The sequence below is a fragment of the Bubalus kerabau genome, chromosome 16 (genome assembly GCF_029407905.1).
Source record: "Bubalus kerabau isolate K-KA32 ecotype Philippines breed swamp buffalo chromosome 16, PCC_UOA_SB_1v2, whole genome shotgun sequence".
NCBI classification, from domain to species: Eukaryota; Metazoa; Chordata; class Mammalia; order Artiodactyla; family Bovidae; genus Bubalus; species Bubalus kerabau.
In genome coordinates, this window is record NC_073639.1 from 11077474 (window position 1) to 11099903 (window position 22430).

General features: G+C 36.4%; 1 protein-coding gene across 12 annotated transcripts in view; it reads left to right on the top strand.

Annotated features, from left to right (window-relative positions):
* LRBA (LPS responsive beige-like anchor protein) overlaps positions 1 to 22430 on the top strand; it is a 746530-nt gene that overhangs the window by 181286 nt on the left and 542814 nt on the right. For all 12 annotated transcript variants that reach the window (XM_055550583.1, XM_055550584.1, XM_055550586.1 and 9 more), the window contains exons 30-31: positions 3803 to 4250; positions 15298 to 15428. In XM_055550583.1, coding sequence (XP_055406558.1) covers positions 3803 to 4250; positions 15298 to 15428 — 579 coding nt within the window. The remainder of the gene's footprint in view (positions 1 to 3802; positions 4251 to 15297; positions 15429 to 22430) is intronic.

Sequence of the window (22430 nt, forward strand, 5' to 3'; positions counted from 1 at the left end):
TTAGGTACTTGTTCATTACTGATGAGCATAAGCCAAAAATCTGCCCTCATGGAGCTTGTATTCCAGGAGAATAAGTAGAAAATGAGTTTATGTAATGAAACAAATTGCATAGTGTTTTAGAAGAGGTTAAGTCTTAAGACAATAAAAATTGAGTGGGGAAATATATCAGGAATAACCAGGAGAAAGGGAGTGTGAATTTTCACTCCAAGGAGAATGGGAAATTATTGGAGGGCTTTGAGTACAGGAGTTAGAATTGATGTATGTTATTAAAAAGTAGAATGTGGAATTCTGTTAAGATTACATCCTGTATGGCAAGAAAAAGTGCAGTTTCAGTTATGGAACTGTGTTACAGATTACCTCAAAGTGAAAACTCCCAACTATTTTAGTCTTGTTATCATGATTCCATGACTTTGATTCAGATAAGGCACAGTGGTAATAATTCCTGCTCCAAATGATGTTTGTGGGGTTGGAAAGTCTGATATAACGTTTCTACTCATTTATCTAGCGCCTCAGCTAGAATAGCTCCAAGAGCTAGGGCTGACGGACTAAAGTGACTAGGCTGGGGTTGTATGTGGGGGACCTTGCTACTCTCAGCTAAATTCCTTTGTTTTACTCCATTAGTTTGGAGGTCCTTTATCTCCTATATGGAGGTCTCTCTACATAATCTTACCAGCAAGGTAGCCAGACTGCTTTCAGAGATGTTCAGGAATTCTGAGAATGCACAAACTCTTAGATCTTCTTAAAGATTGGGTACTGAACTGGCCCATTGTCACTTCTGCCACATGGGTGTAAGTAAGTCAGGCCCTGTGGGAAATTCTTCAAGAGATGGTAATACCAGACCACTTGACCTGACTCCTGAGAGATCTGTATGCAGGTCAAGAAGCAACAGTTAGAACTGGATATGGAACAACAGACTGGTTCCAAATAGGGAAAGGAGTACTTCAAGGGTGTATATTATCACCCTGCTTATTTAACTTACATGCAGAGAACATCATGAGAAATGCTGGAGTGGATGAAGCACAAGCTGGAATCAAGATTTCCGGGAGAAATATCAATAATCTCAGATATGAGATGACACCACCCTTATGGCAGAAGGTGAAGCAGGATTAAAGAGCCTCTTGATGAAAGTGAAAGAGGAGAGTGAAAAAATTGGCTTAAAGCTCAACATTCAGCAAGCTAAGATCATAGTATCTGGTCCCATCACTTCATGGCAAATAGAAGGGGAAACAATGGAAACTGTGACAGACTTTATTTTCTTTGGCTCCAAAATCACTGCAGATGGTGACTGCAGCCATGGAATTAAAAAACACTTATTCCTTGGAAGAAAAGTTATGACCAACCTAGACAGCTTACTGAAAAGTAGAGACATTACCTTGCCAGCAAATGTCCATCTATTCAAGGCTATGGTTTTTCCAGTAGTCATGTAAGGATGTGAGAGTTGGACTATAAAGAAAGCTGAGTGCTGAAGAATTGATGCTTTTGAACTGTGGTTTTGGAGAAGACTCTTGAGAATCCCTTGGACTGCAAGGAGATCCAACCAGTCCATCCTAAAGAAAATCAGTCCTGAATATTCATATATATTCAGATTTTGGAATATTCATTGGAAGGACTGATGCTGAAATTGAAGCTTCAATACTTTGGCCACCTGATGCAAAGAACTGACTCATTGGAGAAGACCCTGATTATGGGAAAGATTGAAAGCAGGAGGAGAAGGGGATGACAGAGGATGAGATAGTTCGATGGCCAACTCAATGAACATGAGTTTGAGTAAACTCCAGGAGTTGGAGATGGACAGGGAGGCCTGGCATGCTGCAGTCCATGGGGTCACAAAGAGTCGCACATGACTGAACAACTCAACTGAACTGAACTGAAGTCAGGCCTAGCCCATACTCAAGAACTACTCAAGGGGATGAATTCCAGGAGGCATGACCTATAGATCCATTAATGTAACAGTCTAACATAACCAGTTAGGAGTATATTGCAATAATCTAGGCAAGAGGTGATTTGGGTATTGACCTGGGTGGTAACTGTAGGGCTAGTGAGAAGCAGTGAGATTTTGGCTATATTCTGATGGTGAGAAAGCAGTATTTAAAAATATTAGGCATGCGTATGTGAAATATGGAAGGTAGTCAAAAATAATTATAATGTGCAGTTGGATAGACTGCAGGTGAAACATACTCAGGCAAGGATAAGAAATTTAATTTTTGATATGTTGTGTTTGCGATGTCTTTTAGACATATTAAAAAAATGTAGAGTAGGCAGTTACATTCAGTTCAGTTCAGTCGCTCAGTCGTGTCTGACTCTTTGCGACCTCATGAATTGCAGCACGCCAGGCCTCCCTGTCCATCACCAACTCCCGGAGTTCACTGAGACTCACATCCATCGAGCCAGTGATGCCATCCAGCCATCTCATCCTCTGTTGTCCCCTTCTCCTCCTGTCCCCATTCCCTCCCAGCATCAGAGTCTTTTCCAATGAGTCAGCTCTTTGCATGAGGTGGCCAAAGTACTGGAGTTTCAGCTTTAGCATCATTCCTTCCAAAGAAATCCCAGGGCTGTTCTCCTTTCGAATGGACTGGTTGGATCTCCTTGCAGTCCAAGGGACTCTCAAGAGTTCTCCAACACCACAGTTCAAAAGCATCAATTCTTTGGTGCTCAGCCTTCTTCACAGTCCAACTCTCACATCCTGTACGTGACCACTGGAAAAACCATAGCCTTGACTAGACGGACCTTTGTTGTCATAGTAATGTTACATACGACAATCTAAATTTGATTGATTGATTGAAATAGTGATATTTAATACTTGGATAGTGAATGAGACCATTAACAATATAAATGTTGATAGAAAAAGTAAAAGGATTAAGAACTGAGTACTAAATTCCACCAAGTTAAGAAATAAGGGAGAAAGAGAAGTGAAGGAAGTAAAGAAGGAATCACAGTAAGGTATGTGAAAAGCTGGAAGAGTGTTACCAGCCTGGAAGGAATATTCAGTTGTTCCTGTTATGTCAAGAGCTGTTTGGTCGAAAATTGCTGTTGGATTTAGCAAGATGGAGCATTTTTGTTGAAATGAAATCAACACCTGATTGGAGGGAATGAAAATCAAATAGAAAAGGTGATTTTCCTTGTGGGACTATCTTTTAAAGCTCATTGAATCATTCATCCATATAGGGTTGGTAACATGTTTTCTAGTAGAAACTATGTCTGAGGTAGAGGTCTTGGGACTCTTATCTGAAGAAATGCCCGTGTATAAGGCACAGAAGCTCATTCAGCAGATTGTAAGCAGTTTTGTGTTGTGTATATATTATGGCATGAGTAGCAGGAGATGAAGTTGGAGATGAATAGTGATCTGAAAAATACTTACTGGTGGACCTAGTACTTGCCGGACATTGTTGGAGGCCCAGGCATTGTCACAGGTGCTGGAGGTGAAGTGTTAATGAAGACAAATTTGCTACCCTGATGAAGTTTACATCCTAGCAGACTTACATTATTGAAGAACCTTGAGTATACCCTAAGGATTTTGGACTTTTTCTTGCAGACCAATGGCTTTCAGTCTTGTATTGCTACCCATTGATATGTCATATTCAGTTTGGGGTTTTCTCAGATACTTTGTTAACCTTATTTATTATTACTATTTTATTAAACTATTTCACTATATGTATATTTTCTCAGTACATTTTATAATTTGTTTTAGCCTTTTAAAACATGCTGTGTATTTCATAATCTAAAACAATTAGGAGTGAATGTACCTTTTTAAAATTATTTGTAAATCTTTTTTATTTTTACTTTTCTTCTTTTTCTGGGTAAGATGTAGAAGACTCACCAGCAGCATCGAGCCCGTTAACTCCAGCATCTGTGGAGGAATCTGGAAGCACATCACCTGCTCCAAGGCGGAACTCAGGCACTGGGGGAGAAACAGCTCTTGGGCTAGGCAGCGGCGTGGATGTGGCTGCTCCTGGAGCGCCTCCGAGCGTCAGTGCCGGTCCTGATGCCATAAACGAGGCGTTGTGCACTCTTTCTTCAGAAGTCAGTAAATCTCAGGAAACGAAAAGTGACGGAGGGAATGAATCGGATAGCAAGGCTGCACCATCAGTTCCAGTTTCAAAAAATGTCAATGTGAAGGACATTCTCCGAAGCTTAGTAAACATACCAGCAGATGGAGTCACTGTGGATCCTGCCCTTCTGCCACCAGCCTGCCTTGGGGCTCTTGGTGATCTCTCTGCTGAACAACCTGTGCAGTTCAGATCTTTCGACAGGTACTATAAATAGTCTTTTGTATTACTCAGCCATTAAAAAAGAATACACTTGAATCAGTTCTAATGAGGTGGATGAAACTGGAACCTATTATACAGAGTGAAGTAAGCCAGAAAGAAAAACACCAACACAGTATACTAACGCATATATATGGAATTTAGAAAGATGGTAACAATAACCCTGTGTACGAGACAGCAAAAGAGACACTGATGTATAGAACAGTCTTTTCGACTCTCTGGGAGAGGGAGAGGGTGGGGAGATTTGGGAGAATGGCATTGAAATATGTATAATATGATATATGAAACGAGTCGCCAGTCCAGGTTCGATGCACGATACTTGATGCTTGGGGCTGGTGCACTGGGATGACCCAGAGGGATGGTATGGGGAGGGAGGAGGGAGGAGGGTTCAGGATGGGGAACACATGTATACTTGTGGCGGATTCATTTCAATATATGGCAAAACCAATACAATATTGTAAAGTTAAAAAATAGTCTTTTGTTTTAGCATCTTATAAATACATGCATTATAATGGAGTTTAAAGATTAAGCAGGAATTTAACTTTGCTAAATTTTGTAGCTTCAGCATTAAAAAGGGATGTTTTAATCTAGTTTTTAAAAATTATAATATTTTGTTGATGGGTTTGTATATCATTTCATTTTTTTAAAATTAAATTTTATTATTTTAATGAGAGGCTAATTACTTTACAATATTGTAGTGGTTTTTGCCATACATTGACATGAATCAGCCATGGGTATACATGCGTCCCCCAACCTGAACCCCCTTCCCACCTCCCTCCCCACCCCACCCCTCAGGGTCATCCCTTGCACCAGCCCTGAGCACCCTGTCTCATGCATCGAACCTGGACTGGCGATCTGTTTCACATATGATAAAATACATGTTTCAATGCTATTATCAACATAATCATTAAGATTGTTTAAGAATAATGTTAATATTACATTCGGTTCAGTTCAGTTGACTCACTCAGTCGTGTCTGACTCTCTGCGACCCCATGCCTCCCTGTCCATCACCAACTCCCAGAGTTCACCCAAACTCACGTCCATCAAGTCGGTGATGCCATCCAGCTATCTCATCCTCTCTCGTCCCCTTCTTCTCCTGCCCCCAATCCCTCCCAGCATCAGAGTCTTTTCCAGTGAGTCAACTCTTTGCATGAGGTGGCCAAAGTATTGGAGTTTCAGCTTCAGCATCAGTCCTTCCAATGAACACCCAGGGCTGATCTCCTTTAGGATGGACTGGTTGGATCTCCTTGCAGTCCAAGGGACTCTCAAGAGTCTTCTCCAACACCACAGTTCAAAAGCATCAATTCTTTAGTGCTCAGCTTTCTTCACAATCCAACTCTTACATCCATACATGACAACTGGAAAACCTTAGCCTTAACTAGACAGACCTTTGTTGGCAAAGTAATGTCTCTGCTTTTGAATATGATATCTAGTTTGGTCATAACTTTCCTTCCAAGGAGTAAGCGTCTTTTCATTTCATGGCTGCAGTCACCTTCTGTAGTGATTTTGGAACCCAGAAAAACAAAGTCTGACACTGTTTCCCACTGTTTCCCCATCTATCTGCCATGAAGTGATGGGACCAGATGCCATGGTCTTAGCTTTCTGAATGTTGAGCTTTAAGCCAACTTTTTCACTCTCCTCTTTCACTTTCATCAAGAGACTTTTTAGTTCCTCTTCACTTTTTTCCATAAGGGTGGTGTCATCTGCATATCTGAGGTTATTGATATTTCTCCCGGCAATCTTGGTTCGAGCTTGTGCCTCTTCCAGCCCAGCGTTTCTCATGATGCACTCTGCATATAAGTTAAATAAGCAGGGTGACAATATACAGCCTTGACGTACTCCTTTTCCTATTTGGAACCAGTCTGTTGTTCCATGTCCAGTTCTAACTGTTGCTTCCTGACCTGCATATAGGTTTCTCAAGAATCAGGTCAGGTGGTCTGATATTCCCATCTCTTTCAGAATTTTCCACAGTTTATTGTGATCCACACAGCCAAAGGCTTTGGTATAGTCAACAAAGCAGAAATAGATGCTTTTCTGGAACTCTCTTGCTTTTTCCATGAGCCAGTGGATGTTGGCAATTTGATCTCTGGTTCCTCTGCCTTTTCTAAAACCAGCTTGAACATCTGGAAGTTCATGGTTCACGTATTGCTGAAGCCTGGCTTGGAGAATTTTCAGCATTACTTTACTGGAGTCTGAGATGAGTGCAGTTGTGCGGTAGTTTGAGCATTCTTTGGCATTGCTTTTCTTTTGGATTGGAATGAAAACTGACCTTTTCCAGTTGGCCTGTGGCCACTGCTGAGTTTCCCAACTTTGCTGGCATATTGAGTGCAGCATTTTAACAGCATCATCTTTCAGGATTTGGAATAGCTCAACTGGAATTCCATCCCCTCCACTAGCTTTGTAGTGATGCTTTCTAAGGCCCACTTGACTTCACATTCCAGGATATCTGGCTCTAGGTGAATGATCACACCATCATGATTATCTTGGTCGTGAAGATTTTTTTTTTACAGTTCTTCTGTGTATTCTTGCCACCTCTTGTTAATATCTTCTGCTTCTGTTAGGTCCATACCGTTCCTGTCCTTTATTGAGGCCATTTTTGCATGAAATATTCCCTTGGTATCTCTAATTTTCTTGATGAGATCTCTGGTCTTTTCCATTCTGTTGTTTTCCTCTGTTTCTTTGCACTGATAGCTGAGGAAGGCTTTCTTATCTCTCCTTGCTATTCTTTGGAACTCTGCATTCAAATGGGTGTATCTTTCCTTTTCTCCTTTGCTTTTTGCTTTTCTTCTTTTCACAGCTATTTGTAAGGCCTCCCCAGACAGCCATTTTGCTTTTTGCATTTCTTTTTCTTGCGGATGGTCTTGGTCCCTGTCTCCTGTATGATGTCACGAACCTTAGTCCATAGTTCATCAGGCACTCTGTCTTTCAGATCAAGTTCCTTAAATCTATTTCTCACTTCCACTGTATAATCATAAGGGATTTGATTTAGGTCATACCTGAATGGTCTAGTGGTTTTCCCTACTTTCTTCAGTTTAAGTCTGAATTTGGCAATAAGGAGTTCATGATCTGATCCACAGTCAGCTCCCGGTCTTGTTTTTGCTGACTGTTTAGAGCAAGTTGCGTATTAAATAATTTTCTTCTTTTGTTTGTTACAACTTAGAAATCACTTATTCTTCCAGATGACTATCTTTCACTCCCCTGCTGTCAGTATGTGCAGGCTTTGTGGAGAAAGTCGGAATCTGTGAATTCTGGCAGACTCAGGAATTCATCTAAGTGTCTGTCTTGACAGCTTGAGAGAGCTGACTGTAGATTCCTGACTTTGTTGGTTCTGTTGTCCTAAGAAACCTTTGGCTAATTTACTTGAGATTTTTCTTTATATTAAATTTACAGTAAATTTTCTGAAATTCTGTCTGTAAGACATATATTTGAGTTATTGAATTCTTTTTTGAAGGTCAACATTTTTATATAAAACAAGCTCTACCTTATAGAAAAGTTGCCAATTAAAAGAAATTTTATTTTTCCTGAACCTGTTGAGGGGAAATTGATACAATACTCCGTCCTTTTTGAATAGTTTATTGTGTTTTTTTCTTCATATCCACAGTAAATTAATCTCAACAAGGAAATTAAGATTGATATCATACTCCTTTCAAATCTTCAAACACATTTCAAGTTTCATTGATTTTCTCAGCAATGCTCTTTTTAGTAGAAGGATTGAATTCAGAATTGTGTACTGTATTTTGTTGTGTCTCTTTATTCTCCTTAATTTTAGAAGAATAGTTCCTTAGTCTTTGCTTAAGTTTAATAGCCTCGACCCTTTAGAAGGTGAGAGTCCAGATGTTTTGTTGAATGTCCCTCGGTTTAGTTTGTCTAATGTTTCCTCGAGATTCGATTCAATTTAAAGCGTGTTTGGGAGTAGTATCACAGAAGTGGCACTGTTTTTTCCTATTGTGTTCTAACTATTGGCACACAGTTTTATCTTGTTACTGATGATATTCATTCAGATCATTTATTTAAATGGTATTTTCTGGGTTTCTCCTTGGGAAGAGGTACTGTGAAACTGTTATCATCCTCATCAAATGAATTCAATACATTCAATATATGGCCTTATGATTTCCTGTTTTATAGAATGAATTATCCTGTTCAGTTGTTGTTTATCTTGATACTGAAATTGTCTCTTATTTGGCCAGTGGGATTTCCTTCCAGTTGGCTTCTGTTTTCTTTTGACATATTTTCATCATAATTTCCTTCTGTCTGGTTGTTTATTTCATTGTACCTTCTCTGTATTTCATCTTATCTCTTGATTTTCTACTTCAGACTTGCTGGCACATTAGACATTCAAGCTGATTAAAATGATTTACATAATTAAGGTGCGCTGAACTCAGGGAATATATAATTTTATTGGAAACTCTTTTTGTCATTATCCTCTGTCATCTTGTTCCTTCTTCCTCCTTCTAAAGTTTAGATCAAGTGTCCTAGAATGGTAAGACTGATAGTCTAAATTCCAAGTAAATAACATATTGGTATATGTATGATGTATTGTTATAGATACAGTGGTTGCTAGAGTCAGATTTTTTTTCCTTTTATTCCTTTCTTCTTCTTATTTTTTTTAATTAGGGTTATAGGAGTTATATATTGATTCTGGAAATCAAACACAGCTGTGTGTGAGTTCTGGCTTAATTACTTATTAGTGGATTTGGACAAATTACCTCATCCTCCTGAGTCTCAGTTTCCTGTATGACAGTGTGATACTATATGGCTATTAAAGCGGAAAAAAGGCAGAACAATATGTATTGGTGTGAAATGATATTGAATATATATTGATCTGTAGCACTTAGCATGAAGAAATCTAGAAGTTTAAAAGATTATGCCTAGTCTTAATGAGGGTATATTGTGGAGGGCATCGTGGTTCAGTTTATTTGAGGGAAAATTGGCAGTTAATTAAAGTTTAAAATATGCAAACTTAATTATATCTCTAGAAGTTTATACAGATGTATGCAGGTACAAGGTGTTTTCTTCCTGTAAGAGAAATTTCATAATTAAGCTAATACCTGTTGAGCTTTTCCCCTGTGAAAGTATTAAAGTGCATTGTTTTAGATAGGCAGGTAGGTGGGTAGACAGATACTGCTTTTGTTCTTATTTTACAGATGAAGAAACTGAGGCATAGGGAATGTAAAAAAGCAGCTGAAGCTCTTGTGCTAATAACTGGTGGAGCTGAGATTTGAACCATAGCCAGTGGACTCTCTACCCTATCATTTGGCAGTGCCATGCGAACATAGTTGCAAATGAAGAACTGGTTACATGTGTTGTTTCCTATGCAGCCACTGATGAGAGAGAGAAAAGCACAACACTATGTATTGATGTAAAATGATGTTGAAGATATATTATTAAATGAAAAAGCAGAGTACAGTTTAGTTTGGGATTTAATGGTCTTAAAAAACATATATATGTTTCCGTATGTCTCAAAAAGTATATGACAAACTGCAGTGACTATATTTTGAGGTGTAAATGATTAGGTTTTTGAAAAAACTGACAGTATTTATAAACTTGTTTAAATTTGTATTTGTCTTAGACTAAATAATGAGAAAAACTTGAGGGTAGGTTTTTATATTTAATGTATATTTCTAATATAATCAAAGTTGTTTCGTTATAGATTCCCCAATTTTCATGTGTTTTGGCATTTATTTCTTTTTAAATAGTGTGAAAATTTTTTGTTCCTTCATGATACCTTTAGTGTGTAGGTTATGAACTTATTCACGAAACTGCAAAGGGAATACAATTTTAGGGATTTATTAAAATAGAAAACAAAGGGGAATTTGGCAATACTCTTTTTCAGGAGGCTATTTGGAGCTTACATGTCTGGTATGCACTTAACATATTGTCTGATGGCAAGCAAACTGCTCTGGTTTCCCCCTTTCTTTTTCAAAGCAAGAGACACCTTTTGAAAAACTTTTCATGCAGCTGTAGACCAAAGGAGTATCTTTGAGAATTTCAAAGCATCCCTCTGATCGTGTATTTATCTCTGGAATGCTGTGTCAGAAATCACAACTCTCCTCATATCTTAAGAATTATCAACTTCCAAGCAATAGCTGGAAAGTTTAGAGTAACAGCTCCATGAATGGAACCTTGCTGATAGGCTGCCAGGTTGTGGGCCTTTGTGGATGGCAAGGTGTTTGTGTTCATTCCCATGCCAAAATTCCTGCTCTTATCTCATTCAGAGATCCTCTCTGGTGATTAGTGGATACCAGGGATTTATCTTGATAAAGTTCAAGGGCTTTGTCTGGCTTTTCAGCTAGATCCTTAGGGACTAAAGTACTTGGCTTAAAATGCTCTTCTCCTTTAGTGAACTATTTGCATGTTAAAGAAAATAGCGTTTCTGTGAAAGTTTATGATATTTCAAACTGATACAGTTCTGAAATGGAACTTCTGAACCTTAGTGATCTGGAAGAAAATGTTGCTCTCTTTTTGTTGTTACTCAATAAAAAGAAATCTTCAAAAAAGTCTCCCTAGTTCAGGTAAGAAAAAGAAAAGTCAGCAGTGTTTATACTTTCTATCTGTGGAGGCTTAGGAAAGTTACTTCTTTCTCATTTGTAAAATGGGGCTAATAATATGAAGTGCTTACCTCTCGGGTTGTTACTATAAATAATCCCCTCATGGTGGTGGTAGTTTGGTGTAAATGTAAGTAACATAATTCATATATGTCCTTAGCATAGTGCTTTACAGATACTAATTATTAAAGTTGGTGAGTATAAAGAAAAAAGCTATAATATGTGGAATTTTATACTTTAATATTTCATTATAACTTGAAAGTTTGGAAAAACAGCTTGCATAATTAAAGGACTTATCTGTTCTGATTTTTTTATGTCAAAAAGTTTGAAGTGCTTTTTCTTAAAATTGATGGCATATATCAAAAATTTAGTCAAGGATTTCAGTTTTTTTTTAAGTAGAACCTTAAGCTGTAGGATGAAAATGATGCCATTTTATTAAAATTTTAAGACAGCCTTTACTAATCCATTTACTCAGAGGTAAAGAATCTGCTTGTCAAGCAGGAGATACAGATTCGATCTGTGGGTTGGGAAGATCCCTTGGAGAAGGAAATGGCAACCGACTCCAGTATTCTTGCCTGGAAAATCCCTTGGACAGAGGACCCTGGTGGGCTCCAGTCTATGGGGTCACCAAAGAGCTGGACAGGATTTAGCAAGTAAACAACAACATTACTAACAGTTTAGATTTACACTTATATATATAAATATGGTAGCTTAAATATACCCCTGTGTTGAAGATTTTAGTCTTTTCCATAGAAAATTTATAATTTATAGTAATAAAAACAGTAAAGGCAGTGAAAATACCATGAAATTTGCCTCCTACTTAATGTCCTTCTAAGTGAATCTTTGTGACTGAATATTCTTTGTTTTTATGTGGCCCAAAGCTAAAGCATTATTATGTTACTTTCTCAGAGGTGATTTGAAACAATCATTGAATATGGAAATTGATTAATTCCATTTTTCTATTATGTACTAAGGAAATTGCTAAAGAATTCAGTTTTTCCGTTTCTGAGCAGACATATTTTTGTATTTTAGTAGTAGTACATATGTATTAATAATTTTAAATCTTGGAAATCTTTATTCTCATTGCTTATATATTATAATATAGAATTATGTTTAAATGTTAATATAATTGTGATGGTTGTATAATTTTTGAATATTCTAAAACCATTTAATTTTATACTGTATATGAATAAATTGTATGGGATGTGAATTATATCTCAATAAAACTTAAAGGTCAGTATGAGGAACTGGTTCAAATTAGAGGCCCTTATTTAGATAAACCTAGAATTGTGGGGCAGTTCTGGCATCTACCTTGACAAATTACTTTTCCTTTCTGAACTTTACTTTTTCAGTTTTCTAAATGAAAGTAATAAGTATGTTAGGGTTATTTTGTGAATTGAGTAGTATTTCTTGACATATTATCAGTGCTTAATCTTAGCATTCATTAATGATTTGTTAAGTTTATGTGATAGGATCATGTATTGTGTGTATTTATTAAGTTTGTATAATTGGATCACGTGAGAACACAAAGAATACAGTGAACATCGACTTGGCTGTCTGGGGACACTTAACCTTTGGCAAGGTTTTGAAAGGTGAGAAGGAAGATCGCTGGCAAACAGACTAAGCGGAAGGGATCTCGGTAGAGAAATAGCACGTACAGAGGACTGGAGTTGCGAAATAATGTGCATGCTGAGTTCAAGAACCATAAGAGCATATTGCAGAAGTCTGTAAGGAATGCTAGTTAAATGTAAATTCATATAGGAAGCCACACTTCAGATGTGTTTGGAATGAGAATGTGTGAAAGATATAGGACAATAAATATTTACTGAACTAAGTTATAGCTGTTATTCATGATTGAAAACATTATTAATGGCCCTTGTTTGAAGGAACAGAAATGAGGTCAGGTCCTTTTGTTATCTTTTATTAACTGTGCCATCTTGGACGAATAGACATTATGTGTTTTACGGGACATCTGTGGTAAATTTTTTGTTGCTATCTTTTCACCATTTTGTTAAACATACAGAGAAGTTCAAAGTATTGTACAGTGAACATTTAGTGACCTGTCATTGAGATTCTGCAATTCGTCTTTATTTGTTTACTGCATTGTACAGTTCTCCATATAGCCATCTCTGTACCCATCAGTCTTATTTTTTTATGCATTTCAAAGTAAGTTGCAGGCATAAGATCACTTCAGTCTTAAACAGTTAAGGCGCGTAGATCTCTAACCAGAGACCAATACAGTTTTTTAAGGTAAAGTGTACATACTATGATAGGCACAAATCTTAAGTGTTCCATTTTATGAGTTTTGACAAGTTATACACCTGTGTAACCTAAATTTCCAGTCGAGTTGTCCTCAGTCTTGAAAGCTCCTTAACGCTCCTTCCTGGCTAGTGCCTATCCCACCCTCACAGACAATTATTGTTCTATATTGTTTAAACAACAGATTAATTTTGCCTTTTCTAGAACGTCATGTAGGAAGTTCATGAAGGACTTACATCCTTACATCCTTAAAGGAAATACAAAGTATGTGTTCTTCTGTATAAGGCTTCCTTCACTTAACATAATGCTTTTGAGATTCATACATGTTATGTTAATCAGTAGTTTATTTCTATTACTATTATCCCATTCTATATGTATACCACCAAATTTTAATTCATTTTTCTGCTTAAAATTTCAGGGCTATTTCCAGTTTTTGGTTGTTATTAGTAAAGCATTTCTTAATGTTATTGTATCTATTCTTTATGGACTTAAGTTATGGTGAGGAGATTTCTAAGAGTAGAATTGCCAGTACATAGGGTAGGCTTATGGCTTAAATTTCAAATATAGAAAAAACGGTTTCACTTTTCTAAATACTAAATTTTGTTGCTCCTATCAGTACTTGGCTCTTGTATAAGTAAACTAGATCTTGCTAGTTGTTTCTTTTGTGATCAAATGTCAGAGTAAATCCTCTGTGTTCTCCCCTCTCCCATCAAAATAGCTTGCTAGCAAATAAATAGCTACAGATTTTCTTAAACAATAGGCTTGTCAAGTTTTGCCTGTAGCAGGTAATGCACAAAGAACATTTTGTATTGTTTTGTGAGTGTACTACCAGCACACGTGTGCACACACACACACACGTGCACACATGCAGAGGGGGGGTCATCCACTCCCCCTAAAGTCAATAATCCTCATGTGATATAAGCTTCTGTGATTTAAGCACAGCATTTTGGATTGAGGGCTCAGGTGGCTGTTGCCTCTATTTTTTAGTGTGTAGTTAACATTGGCAGTCACCCTTATAATGATGTGCCACCAGCTACCCCAGTACATTGACTACGCCATGCCTAGCACAGGAGAACTGGATTTAATTGGCGGCAGTGTTTGCTGTCACATGATAGGCACTGAAGTAAAACAGAACCTATTTCACTTCGTGTTATCTCTTTCGATGTAACAACAGAAACAAAATGTATTTTTAAAGTATTGGAATTGTATAATTTTCACTTCTGAATGCACTTATTGGGATCAAGTGTCTAAGTAACTTTATTTTGAAACTGAATAAAGCTGTTAAGGGAATACTTGAAGCTTGCAGTTACAATATTGTCAACAAAAGATGTGATTAAACAAATTGAATGTTGAAGACTTTAGGCTTATGGTTAACACCAGGTAATTAAAAGTAAGCACTGCTGTGGGAGTGCATTATATATCAGCTGTCCTCTTTACCTCATTAACTGGGTTTTTGCATGTTTATGGAGCTAACTTCAATTAAAAGTGCCTTTTACATTATGCCTAATAAGGTCTTTTAGTTACTATTTTGGCATAAAGTATTATCCTTTAATTGAAATTGGTATATCATAAATACCTGTGTTTAAATAATACAGAGATGAACAAATTTGATTAGATGATATTTTTACATCTAGCTTTTATGTGTATGCATTGTTTTTTTTTTGTAATATTACAAAGAAATATTACAAAAAAAAATCACAAGATAGTCTTTGAGGGTTGAAAAGTAAAAATTTGATTGTATACATGTTTAAAAATTGTTAATGTCTGCATTTTCTTACTTTATAAGATTTCTAAGGTTTTATCATTTCAACTTACTGGTGCTTTAAAATTCTTGTAGAAATCTGTTGAGTTTTCTGCTTCACTTCTGAGGTTAAGAAAAAGTTACTTCTCCACATGAATGCCATATTTCTTTTTAGTATATACCTTTGGTTATATTTTAAGTTGGATAATTAAAGATGATTTTAAATTTAAAGAATATAGTAAATATAAGTTTAAATGTTAACATGTATTATTATATTTTCATAGAACATTATCTTGATTCTGTAAAGTAAAGAATAAATTAATGTGAATACCATTGAAGTGAGTCCTTATTGAGAATATTTTCTAAATTGTACATGAAAATAGAGATAATATGGTAGAAAGAAATTGGTTTCCTCTTTTCTGTTTTGAAATTTATGTAATTGTGTGATCTTCTATATTTTAAAATCTATTTATTTTCTTTATTACAGAAGTGTCATCGTTGCAACAAAAAAATCAGCAGTCTTACCTTCCACACTTACAGGTATACCTACCAATGCTGTTAGTGTGGTTTCTTCAGTAGATTCAGCTCAAGCCTCAGATGTGGGGGGAGAATCACCTGGTGAGTTTGTTACCAGTGATTACAACAAAAAAGTTCTTAATCTCATTTTAGCAAAGTTTAGAATTGTTGATTAAGTAAAAAGTTTTGTAAGGCATGTTTTAAATGAATATACTGTTGTAGTATGTTGTTCATTATTTAATAATTTTCTGAATAAATTTGAGTAATATGAAATAAGTTAAATCAAGGATTTCAGTACTTTTCCCATTTAAACGTAATGTATGATGATTTGGATGCCACTGATTGGGTGGATGAATGAATGACAGATCTATTAAAATACTTTTTTCCTGTCCCTGCTCTTGAGATGTATATACGTAGAGTTAGTATGAGGAAGTTTTGGTGAAATTTGGTCTTTGAGTCTGGTTGTCAATTGCCAGATGTTCATGTGGTGTCCAGTACTTGGCTCTCTCTTGCATAGTGTCTGAATTAGATACTTGGGAAGGGAATGCTGCCCTCGAGTCATCATTCAGGTGTTAGTCTTGGTAGTTCAGTAACTCTCACTGCAGTTTGATTTTTGTCCCATCTCTCTTTCTATATTCCTTCCAAAGTCTTGGGTGCAAGACCTTAAATCCTAGCTGTTGATTAGAGACTTAGTGATAATACCAGGTGAACTTGAAGACTATGTGATAGTAAAAAGACCAAGTTATTGAGTAGGAAATGGCAACCCACTCCAGTATTGTTGCCTGGAAAAGTTTATGCACAGAGGAGCCTGGCAGGCTACAGTCCATGGGTAGCAAGGAGTCAACGCAAATGAGCAGCTGAGCATAGACAGACAAGAGCCCACCTTAAGCCTGGCTGATCGAATCTCAAAATCCACAATCACAGGTACAAAGATTGTTTTTCTAAATAAAGTCCTCTTTGTAGGTTCTGGGGCTTACAACTTGGGCATACCTTTGGGGCTGCTATTAAACCTGCTGCAGTCTATAAGAAAAAAAAAGACCAAGTTAAAACAAGGGGGACATTATTTCATGTAAATAGTATTTTTCTGGGGAGAAGGCAGTGGCAACCCACTCCAGTACTCTTGCCTGGAAAATCCCATCAGAGGAGCTTCGTAGGTTGCAGTCCATGGGATCGCTAAGAGTCGGACATTACATGCTATATAATAGTAAATATTTGAAGTATGTATATATTTTTCATATGTAAAAAGCAAGGAAATGTATACTGAAGCTACATGATTTTTCCCATGAATTACTGGAAGTTTTGATTTTCGAAATTTTTAATTTTCCAAAAATTTATCAGTAATCCTATATTATTGGGCTTCCCTGGTGGCTTAAAGGGTAAAGCGTCCGCCTGCAATGCGGGAGACCCGGGTTCAATCCCTGAGTCGGGAAGATCCCCTGGAGAAGGAAATGGCACCCCACTCCAGTACTCTTGCCTGGAAAATCCCATGGACGGAGGAGCCTGGGAGGCTGCAGTCCATGGGGTTGCTAAGAGTTGGACACGACTGAGTGACTTCACTTCACATATTATTTTTATACTTAGGAAAAATAGTTGTTGAAGGAAAATGTTTACAAGGAAGCTAAAAGCTTCAATGGTAGTAGGCAGCCTTGTGCTCTCATTTTTTGTTTTATTAAAACATTTAAGCAAAGTAATAGATCTTATTTTTAGATGTTTTAAGTTATAGGAATGGAAGATAGAGAGTTCCTGTATTATACCTTCTTAGTTTTACCCCCTCTTCATTCCTGTGTCATTAATATCTTGCAATAGTATTGTATATGTATATATTTTTTCATAATTCATTGTCTTAGTGAGAAACTATAAAGGAAAATAAGTATAGTATTCTAGTAGAATTTCCTTCTTCTTTATTGTTCCATTATACTCTAATGTGTTTTTTTTATTTTGGAGAAGAAGCAATTTGGTGATCTATTTTGGACCAGTTAAACAAATTGCTGTTCTTTCACCTCTATTGAAAGGCCTTAAAAAGAGTCAACTGTGATTTTTCTAGACCAGCCCTCTGTTGGGAAAAAGACAGATGTTACTAATATCTACGAAACTTTCTGCCATCTTTTAAATTCAGTAATATTAATTTCTTGTAACTTCCTGGACCATATGTAGTAAGTTCAGTATTTTCATCTTATTTTGAATACAGTGCCCTTTAATTTTGGTTTATAGAACAAATTAAATAGGATCTGAGTTTTAAAAATTTGTGCAGTCTTTGTCTGACTTATTTCAATAAAGACAGAAAAAGTGTTAAATAAAAAAAATAAATAACAGTGATACAAGGGAAAGAAGAAAATTTCCTGCAGTCTTCAGAAGAGATAAATAGAAAGAAAGCTGATATATGGGTAATATTTAATATAAATAGAAAAAGGCTGAGTTATAGGTAATATTTGATAGAGAGGGGGCTCCCCAGGTGGCACAAGTGGTAAAGAATCCACCTGCCATGACCCCTGGGTCAGAAAGATCCCCTGGTGTAGGAAATGGCAACCCACTCCAGTATTCTTGCCTGGGAAAATCCCGTGGACAGAGCAGCGTGGTGTGCTACAGTCAGTGGGGTTGCAAGGTGAGAACACACATGCTGGTTTGCTATTTAATATAAAACAGTATGATGGACTTTTTTCTGAAGCCATTTTCCAGTAATCATTATAATATAAAATACTCACCCTGAAGAACCATGTGCAGAATTACAGAATAATTTTCTATCTTGAAGACTGTTGTAATTGTTGGATGTTACTGTTGTTCAGTTGCTAAATTGTGTTTGACTCTTTGCAATGCCATGGACTGCAAGCTTCCCTGTTCTTCACCATCTCCCAGAGTTTGCTTAGACTCATGTTCATTGACTTGGTGATGCCATCTGACCATGTCATCCTCTGTTGCCCCCTTCTCATTCTGCCCTCAGTCTCTCCCAGCATCAGGATCTTTTCCAGTGAGTTAGCTCTTCACATCAGGTGACCAAAGTATTGGAGCTTCAGTATCAATCCTTTGAAGAAATATTTAGGGTTGATTTCCTTTAGGATTGACTGATTTGACCTTCATGCAGTCCAAGGGACTCTCGAGAGTCTTCTCCAGCACCACAATTAGACAGCATCAATTCTTCAGTGCTCAGTCTTTTTATGGTCCAATTCTCTTTGACTGTATGGACCTTTGTTCGCCGATAAATGTCTCTGCTTTTTCATGTGCTGTCTTAAGTTTGTCATAACTTTCCTTCCAAGGAGCAAGGGTCTTTTAATTTCATGGGTGTAGTCACCGTCCACAGTGATTTTGGAGCCCAAGAAAATAAAACCTGTCACTGCTTCCACTTTTTCCCCTTCTATTTGGCATAAAGTGATGGGAACAGATGTCATGGTGTTTTGAGTGTTGAGTTTTAAGCCAGCTTTTTCAGTCTCCTCTTTCATCCTCATCATGAGGCTCTTTAGTTCCTCTTCACTTTCTGCCATTAGGGTGGTATCATCTGGATATATCTGAGCTTATTATTTCTCCCAGCAGTCTTGATTCCAACTTGTGCTTCGTCTATCCTGGTATTCCACATGATGTACTCTGCATAGAAGTTAAATAGATAAATACTTAAGGTGACAATATGTAGCCTTGATGTATTCCTTCCCCAGTTTTGAACCAGTCTGTTGTTCCATGTTCAGTTCTAACTGTTGCTTATTAGCCTTCATACAGATTTTTCAGCAGACAGTTAAGGCAGTCTGATGTCCCCATCTCTTTAAGAACTTTGCACAGTTTGTTGTGCTCCACACAGTCAAAGGCTTTAGTTAGTGAAGCACTCTGCATCCAGGTCATAATTTACCAGTTTCCCCCCACTTGTTTAAATTTTGTATAGTTTATGGTCGTAGTATTTCCCAAATAGTTCCCACTGTCTTCAATTTGGAGTAGAATTTGTAGTAGTTTTGTTTTTCTCTCTAGCTCCCATTATTTAAAAAATTAATTCATTCTGTTTTAAGTCATTGTAAGTTGTTTTTATGATGGTGGTCTTTAGTTTTGTCACTTGTTTTGATATCTTTTTCCTCTTCCTTTGTCACTAGGCTCTTGTTGTCACTTATGTGGTATCTTGATTTTAGTTTGTTGCTTCTATTCCATTCCATTGATTGCTGCCGTGAACATTATTGCTTTGATAAGAAATCCTGTTTCTGACTCTCCTCAGTCAGTTCAGTTCAGTCGCTCAGTCGTGTCCGACTCTTTGCGACCCCATGAACTGCAGCACGCCAGACCTCCCTGTCCATCACCAACTCCTGGAGTTTACTCATCGAGTAGGTGATGCCATCCAGCCATCTCGTCCTCTGTCGTCCCCTCTCCCCCCGCCCCCAGTCCCTCCCAGCTACAGCCCTGCTTTTCATGCCTTTGCCTACCATACTTCCCTTGTAGTCTGTTCTCTTTTCACCTGGAATCCAATCAAATAAAGAGAGATTTCTGCTGTTAATAATTTTAGTTGATAGATTTTTTTTCTTTTTTTTTTTTGGTAGATCTCTTGATTTAAGTTATTTGCCATTAAAAAGTAGGCTTTATGCAGTATATTGAATCTTATTATCCTTCTGATTCAAACAGGATTTGGGGAAAATAATTTGTGGATGAATTGATTGTTATTATGATTACGTGCTGGGCTGGGCAGTTTATTCTTGTAAATCTGAGCAAGTTAGATATTAGTCTTGGGTTTGATCATGGACTATTTTCTTTATTTGAAAGTATAGTTAATATCTGTCCCTGTAGACAATAAACCTTTGTGCCGTGGGATGACTTCAGTTCTGAATTTTATAGTGAGTCAGCAACAAAAAATGAACTGTTGATATTGAATAAGAGTTGTTGGTTAATAAAAATATGCTTGACAGTAGATTAGCAAAATGGAAATTTCCTCGGAAGAAATCATGGGACTAGAAAACATAAAACATGAGTTTTGTACCAGAAAAGCTTATGATATCAGAATGAGATTGCTGTGTTTTACGTGTGGCACAATTAAAGAGAAACTGGGACTGGATCCCAGAAAAAGGATTGGACCTTGTCAGCTTATGTGAGGTCAGGGGCTTTTCTGTTAAAACGTTACCTCCAAAATAATTTTGTGGAAAATAAATTTGTAAATAAATTTTAAAGCAGTGTACATTATTCAAATGATGATCAATGTTCAAATTTCAGAGTTTGGTTTGAATAATATTTCTTAGCTCTTGTAGCATTTTATTAGCAAAAATGTTTAATATAATAATGACAGATCTTTCATAGTAAGTTGTAAAATATTCATCAGAGAACAAAGTATGCCCTTTGTGTATGCATATTTGTTTATAAAGAACACTGAAAGAGAAAACAGGGGTTTGTAGAAATATATAAAAATTTATAGATTTTCAGGTTACTCTTGGTTTAATTGCCCAGACTGCATGTTAAGATGCAGTTACTCTTTATTCAAATATCCTGTGGTATTTTTCAAATGTATGTGATTGCAAAGCATAAATGATTAAAACAGAATTGAAGTAAGCCCAGTGAAGGATCTAAATGAATTGCTCTTAAGTACTTTAAGTGCTGAGTCTTTGCTAATTTGCAAAAATAAATAATCATACCTTTATTAGAATATTAGGCTCTGTATTCTTTTTATCAGAGCCATGCATATTATTGATATGAATTAGAATGTTTATTTTTAATGTCGAAAGAAAATACTTGGTTCTTCACTTTATATGATATTTGACCCAAGAGGCTTATCTTTACTTATTCAATAAAAGTTTCTTTTATTTAATGAAGAGTTTAAACTGGCATGTAGACTGTCCCTCCTTGAATAGGTCTGGAATGGGTGGGGAGGGAGAGAGGGAGAAAAGGAGAGAGGATGCAGTTGAAAAATACAGTGTTTAGGGATTAAATATTGGCATTTGTTTTAATGAGACTTTATTGCAAAGGACATTATTTATGTAGACCCTTAGGGACCTTGAATAAACAATTGGCTATTCTCTGGATAGATGCTCGACAGATGATCTATTTACATTTTCCTTTTTGTTCTTTTGAGTGTCTGGAAAAATGTCAGTTTGAAGGAGACAGTTTATCAGTGTAAGGGTAATGAAAAGATAAGTCAGTAGCATTTCACAAGTTGGAAGTAGCTTTTGAATTTACATGTGTGATCACTTGTGGAAAATATTTTTATTGTTAAATTAGTTTGAAACAAATTTGTCATAAATTTATGATTAATCTGAGCTAAAAAATACAGAATGTATTTGGAAGTTACATTTTTCTGTCTGGTAGGAATGAAGGACACCTGGTGTGAATTTTGTGTGTTTTTTTCTTTAAAACTGTTGCTGATTGATTCATTTATCTTTCTCCATAATGTGTCTTCTTGTGATTTAAAAAGTTTAGTTAAAGAAAATCCCTTTCTGCTATAGATCACAATAAAAAAATGTAGGTTTGAAAATTGACATTATTTCTAGGGTAGTAACAAGGAATTATTTTTGTTACTTTTTTTTTTTTGATCTCTCAATGCTCCTTGTCTTTTGCAAATTTTGATATATATTTCAGCTTATTAAAATCAGATTCAGTTTGGACAGTTAAAGCTAATGTTTTAAACTACTTTGTGAAGCTTCATACATTTTCTTGAGACTTTTTACTTCTATCTCTATTTTTAACTAGATTGAACCTTATAATTCTTTTTTGTCAACTTCAGAAAAGCTCAAGAAAAGATGCCAATTAGTCCTTTTAGGGAAAATGTCCAACATACTCTAAATAAAGATGGTCTCTAAAAACTATATCTAAAAACAGCTCAGAAATATTTCATTAATCACTGGTAGCAGAAGTCAGTGGCCAACCATGATTCAATGATCATATTGCTGTCAGGAATCTAGAAAATCGCAGGTATCATTAACTGAGTGTAATAACAGTGTTAGGTCTTTGAAGGACTTAATGAGTGTTATGTGAGAATAGAAGGATTGGCCCTGACAGAAATAAATATTTTCAGTTTCACTTTATCTTGCCTTCCAGTTTGAAATTTTAATTTCAAAATGCAAGACTGGAAATCATTTGGCAGTGAAAATATGGGAATTGATATATGTACTTTAAAAACTTAGTATAAAAAAATGTGTACTTCATTTAAAAATCAAT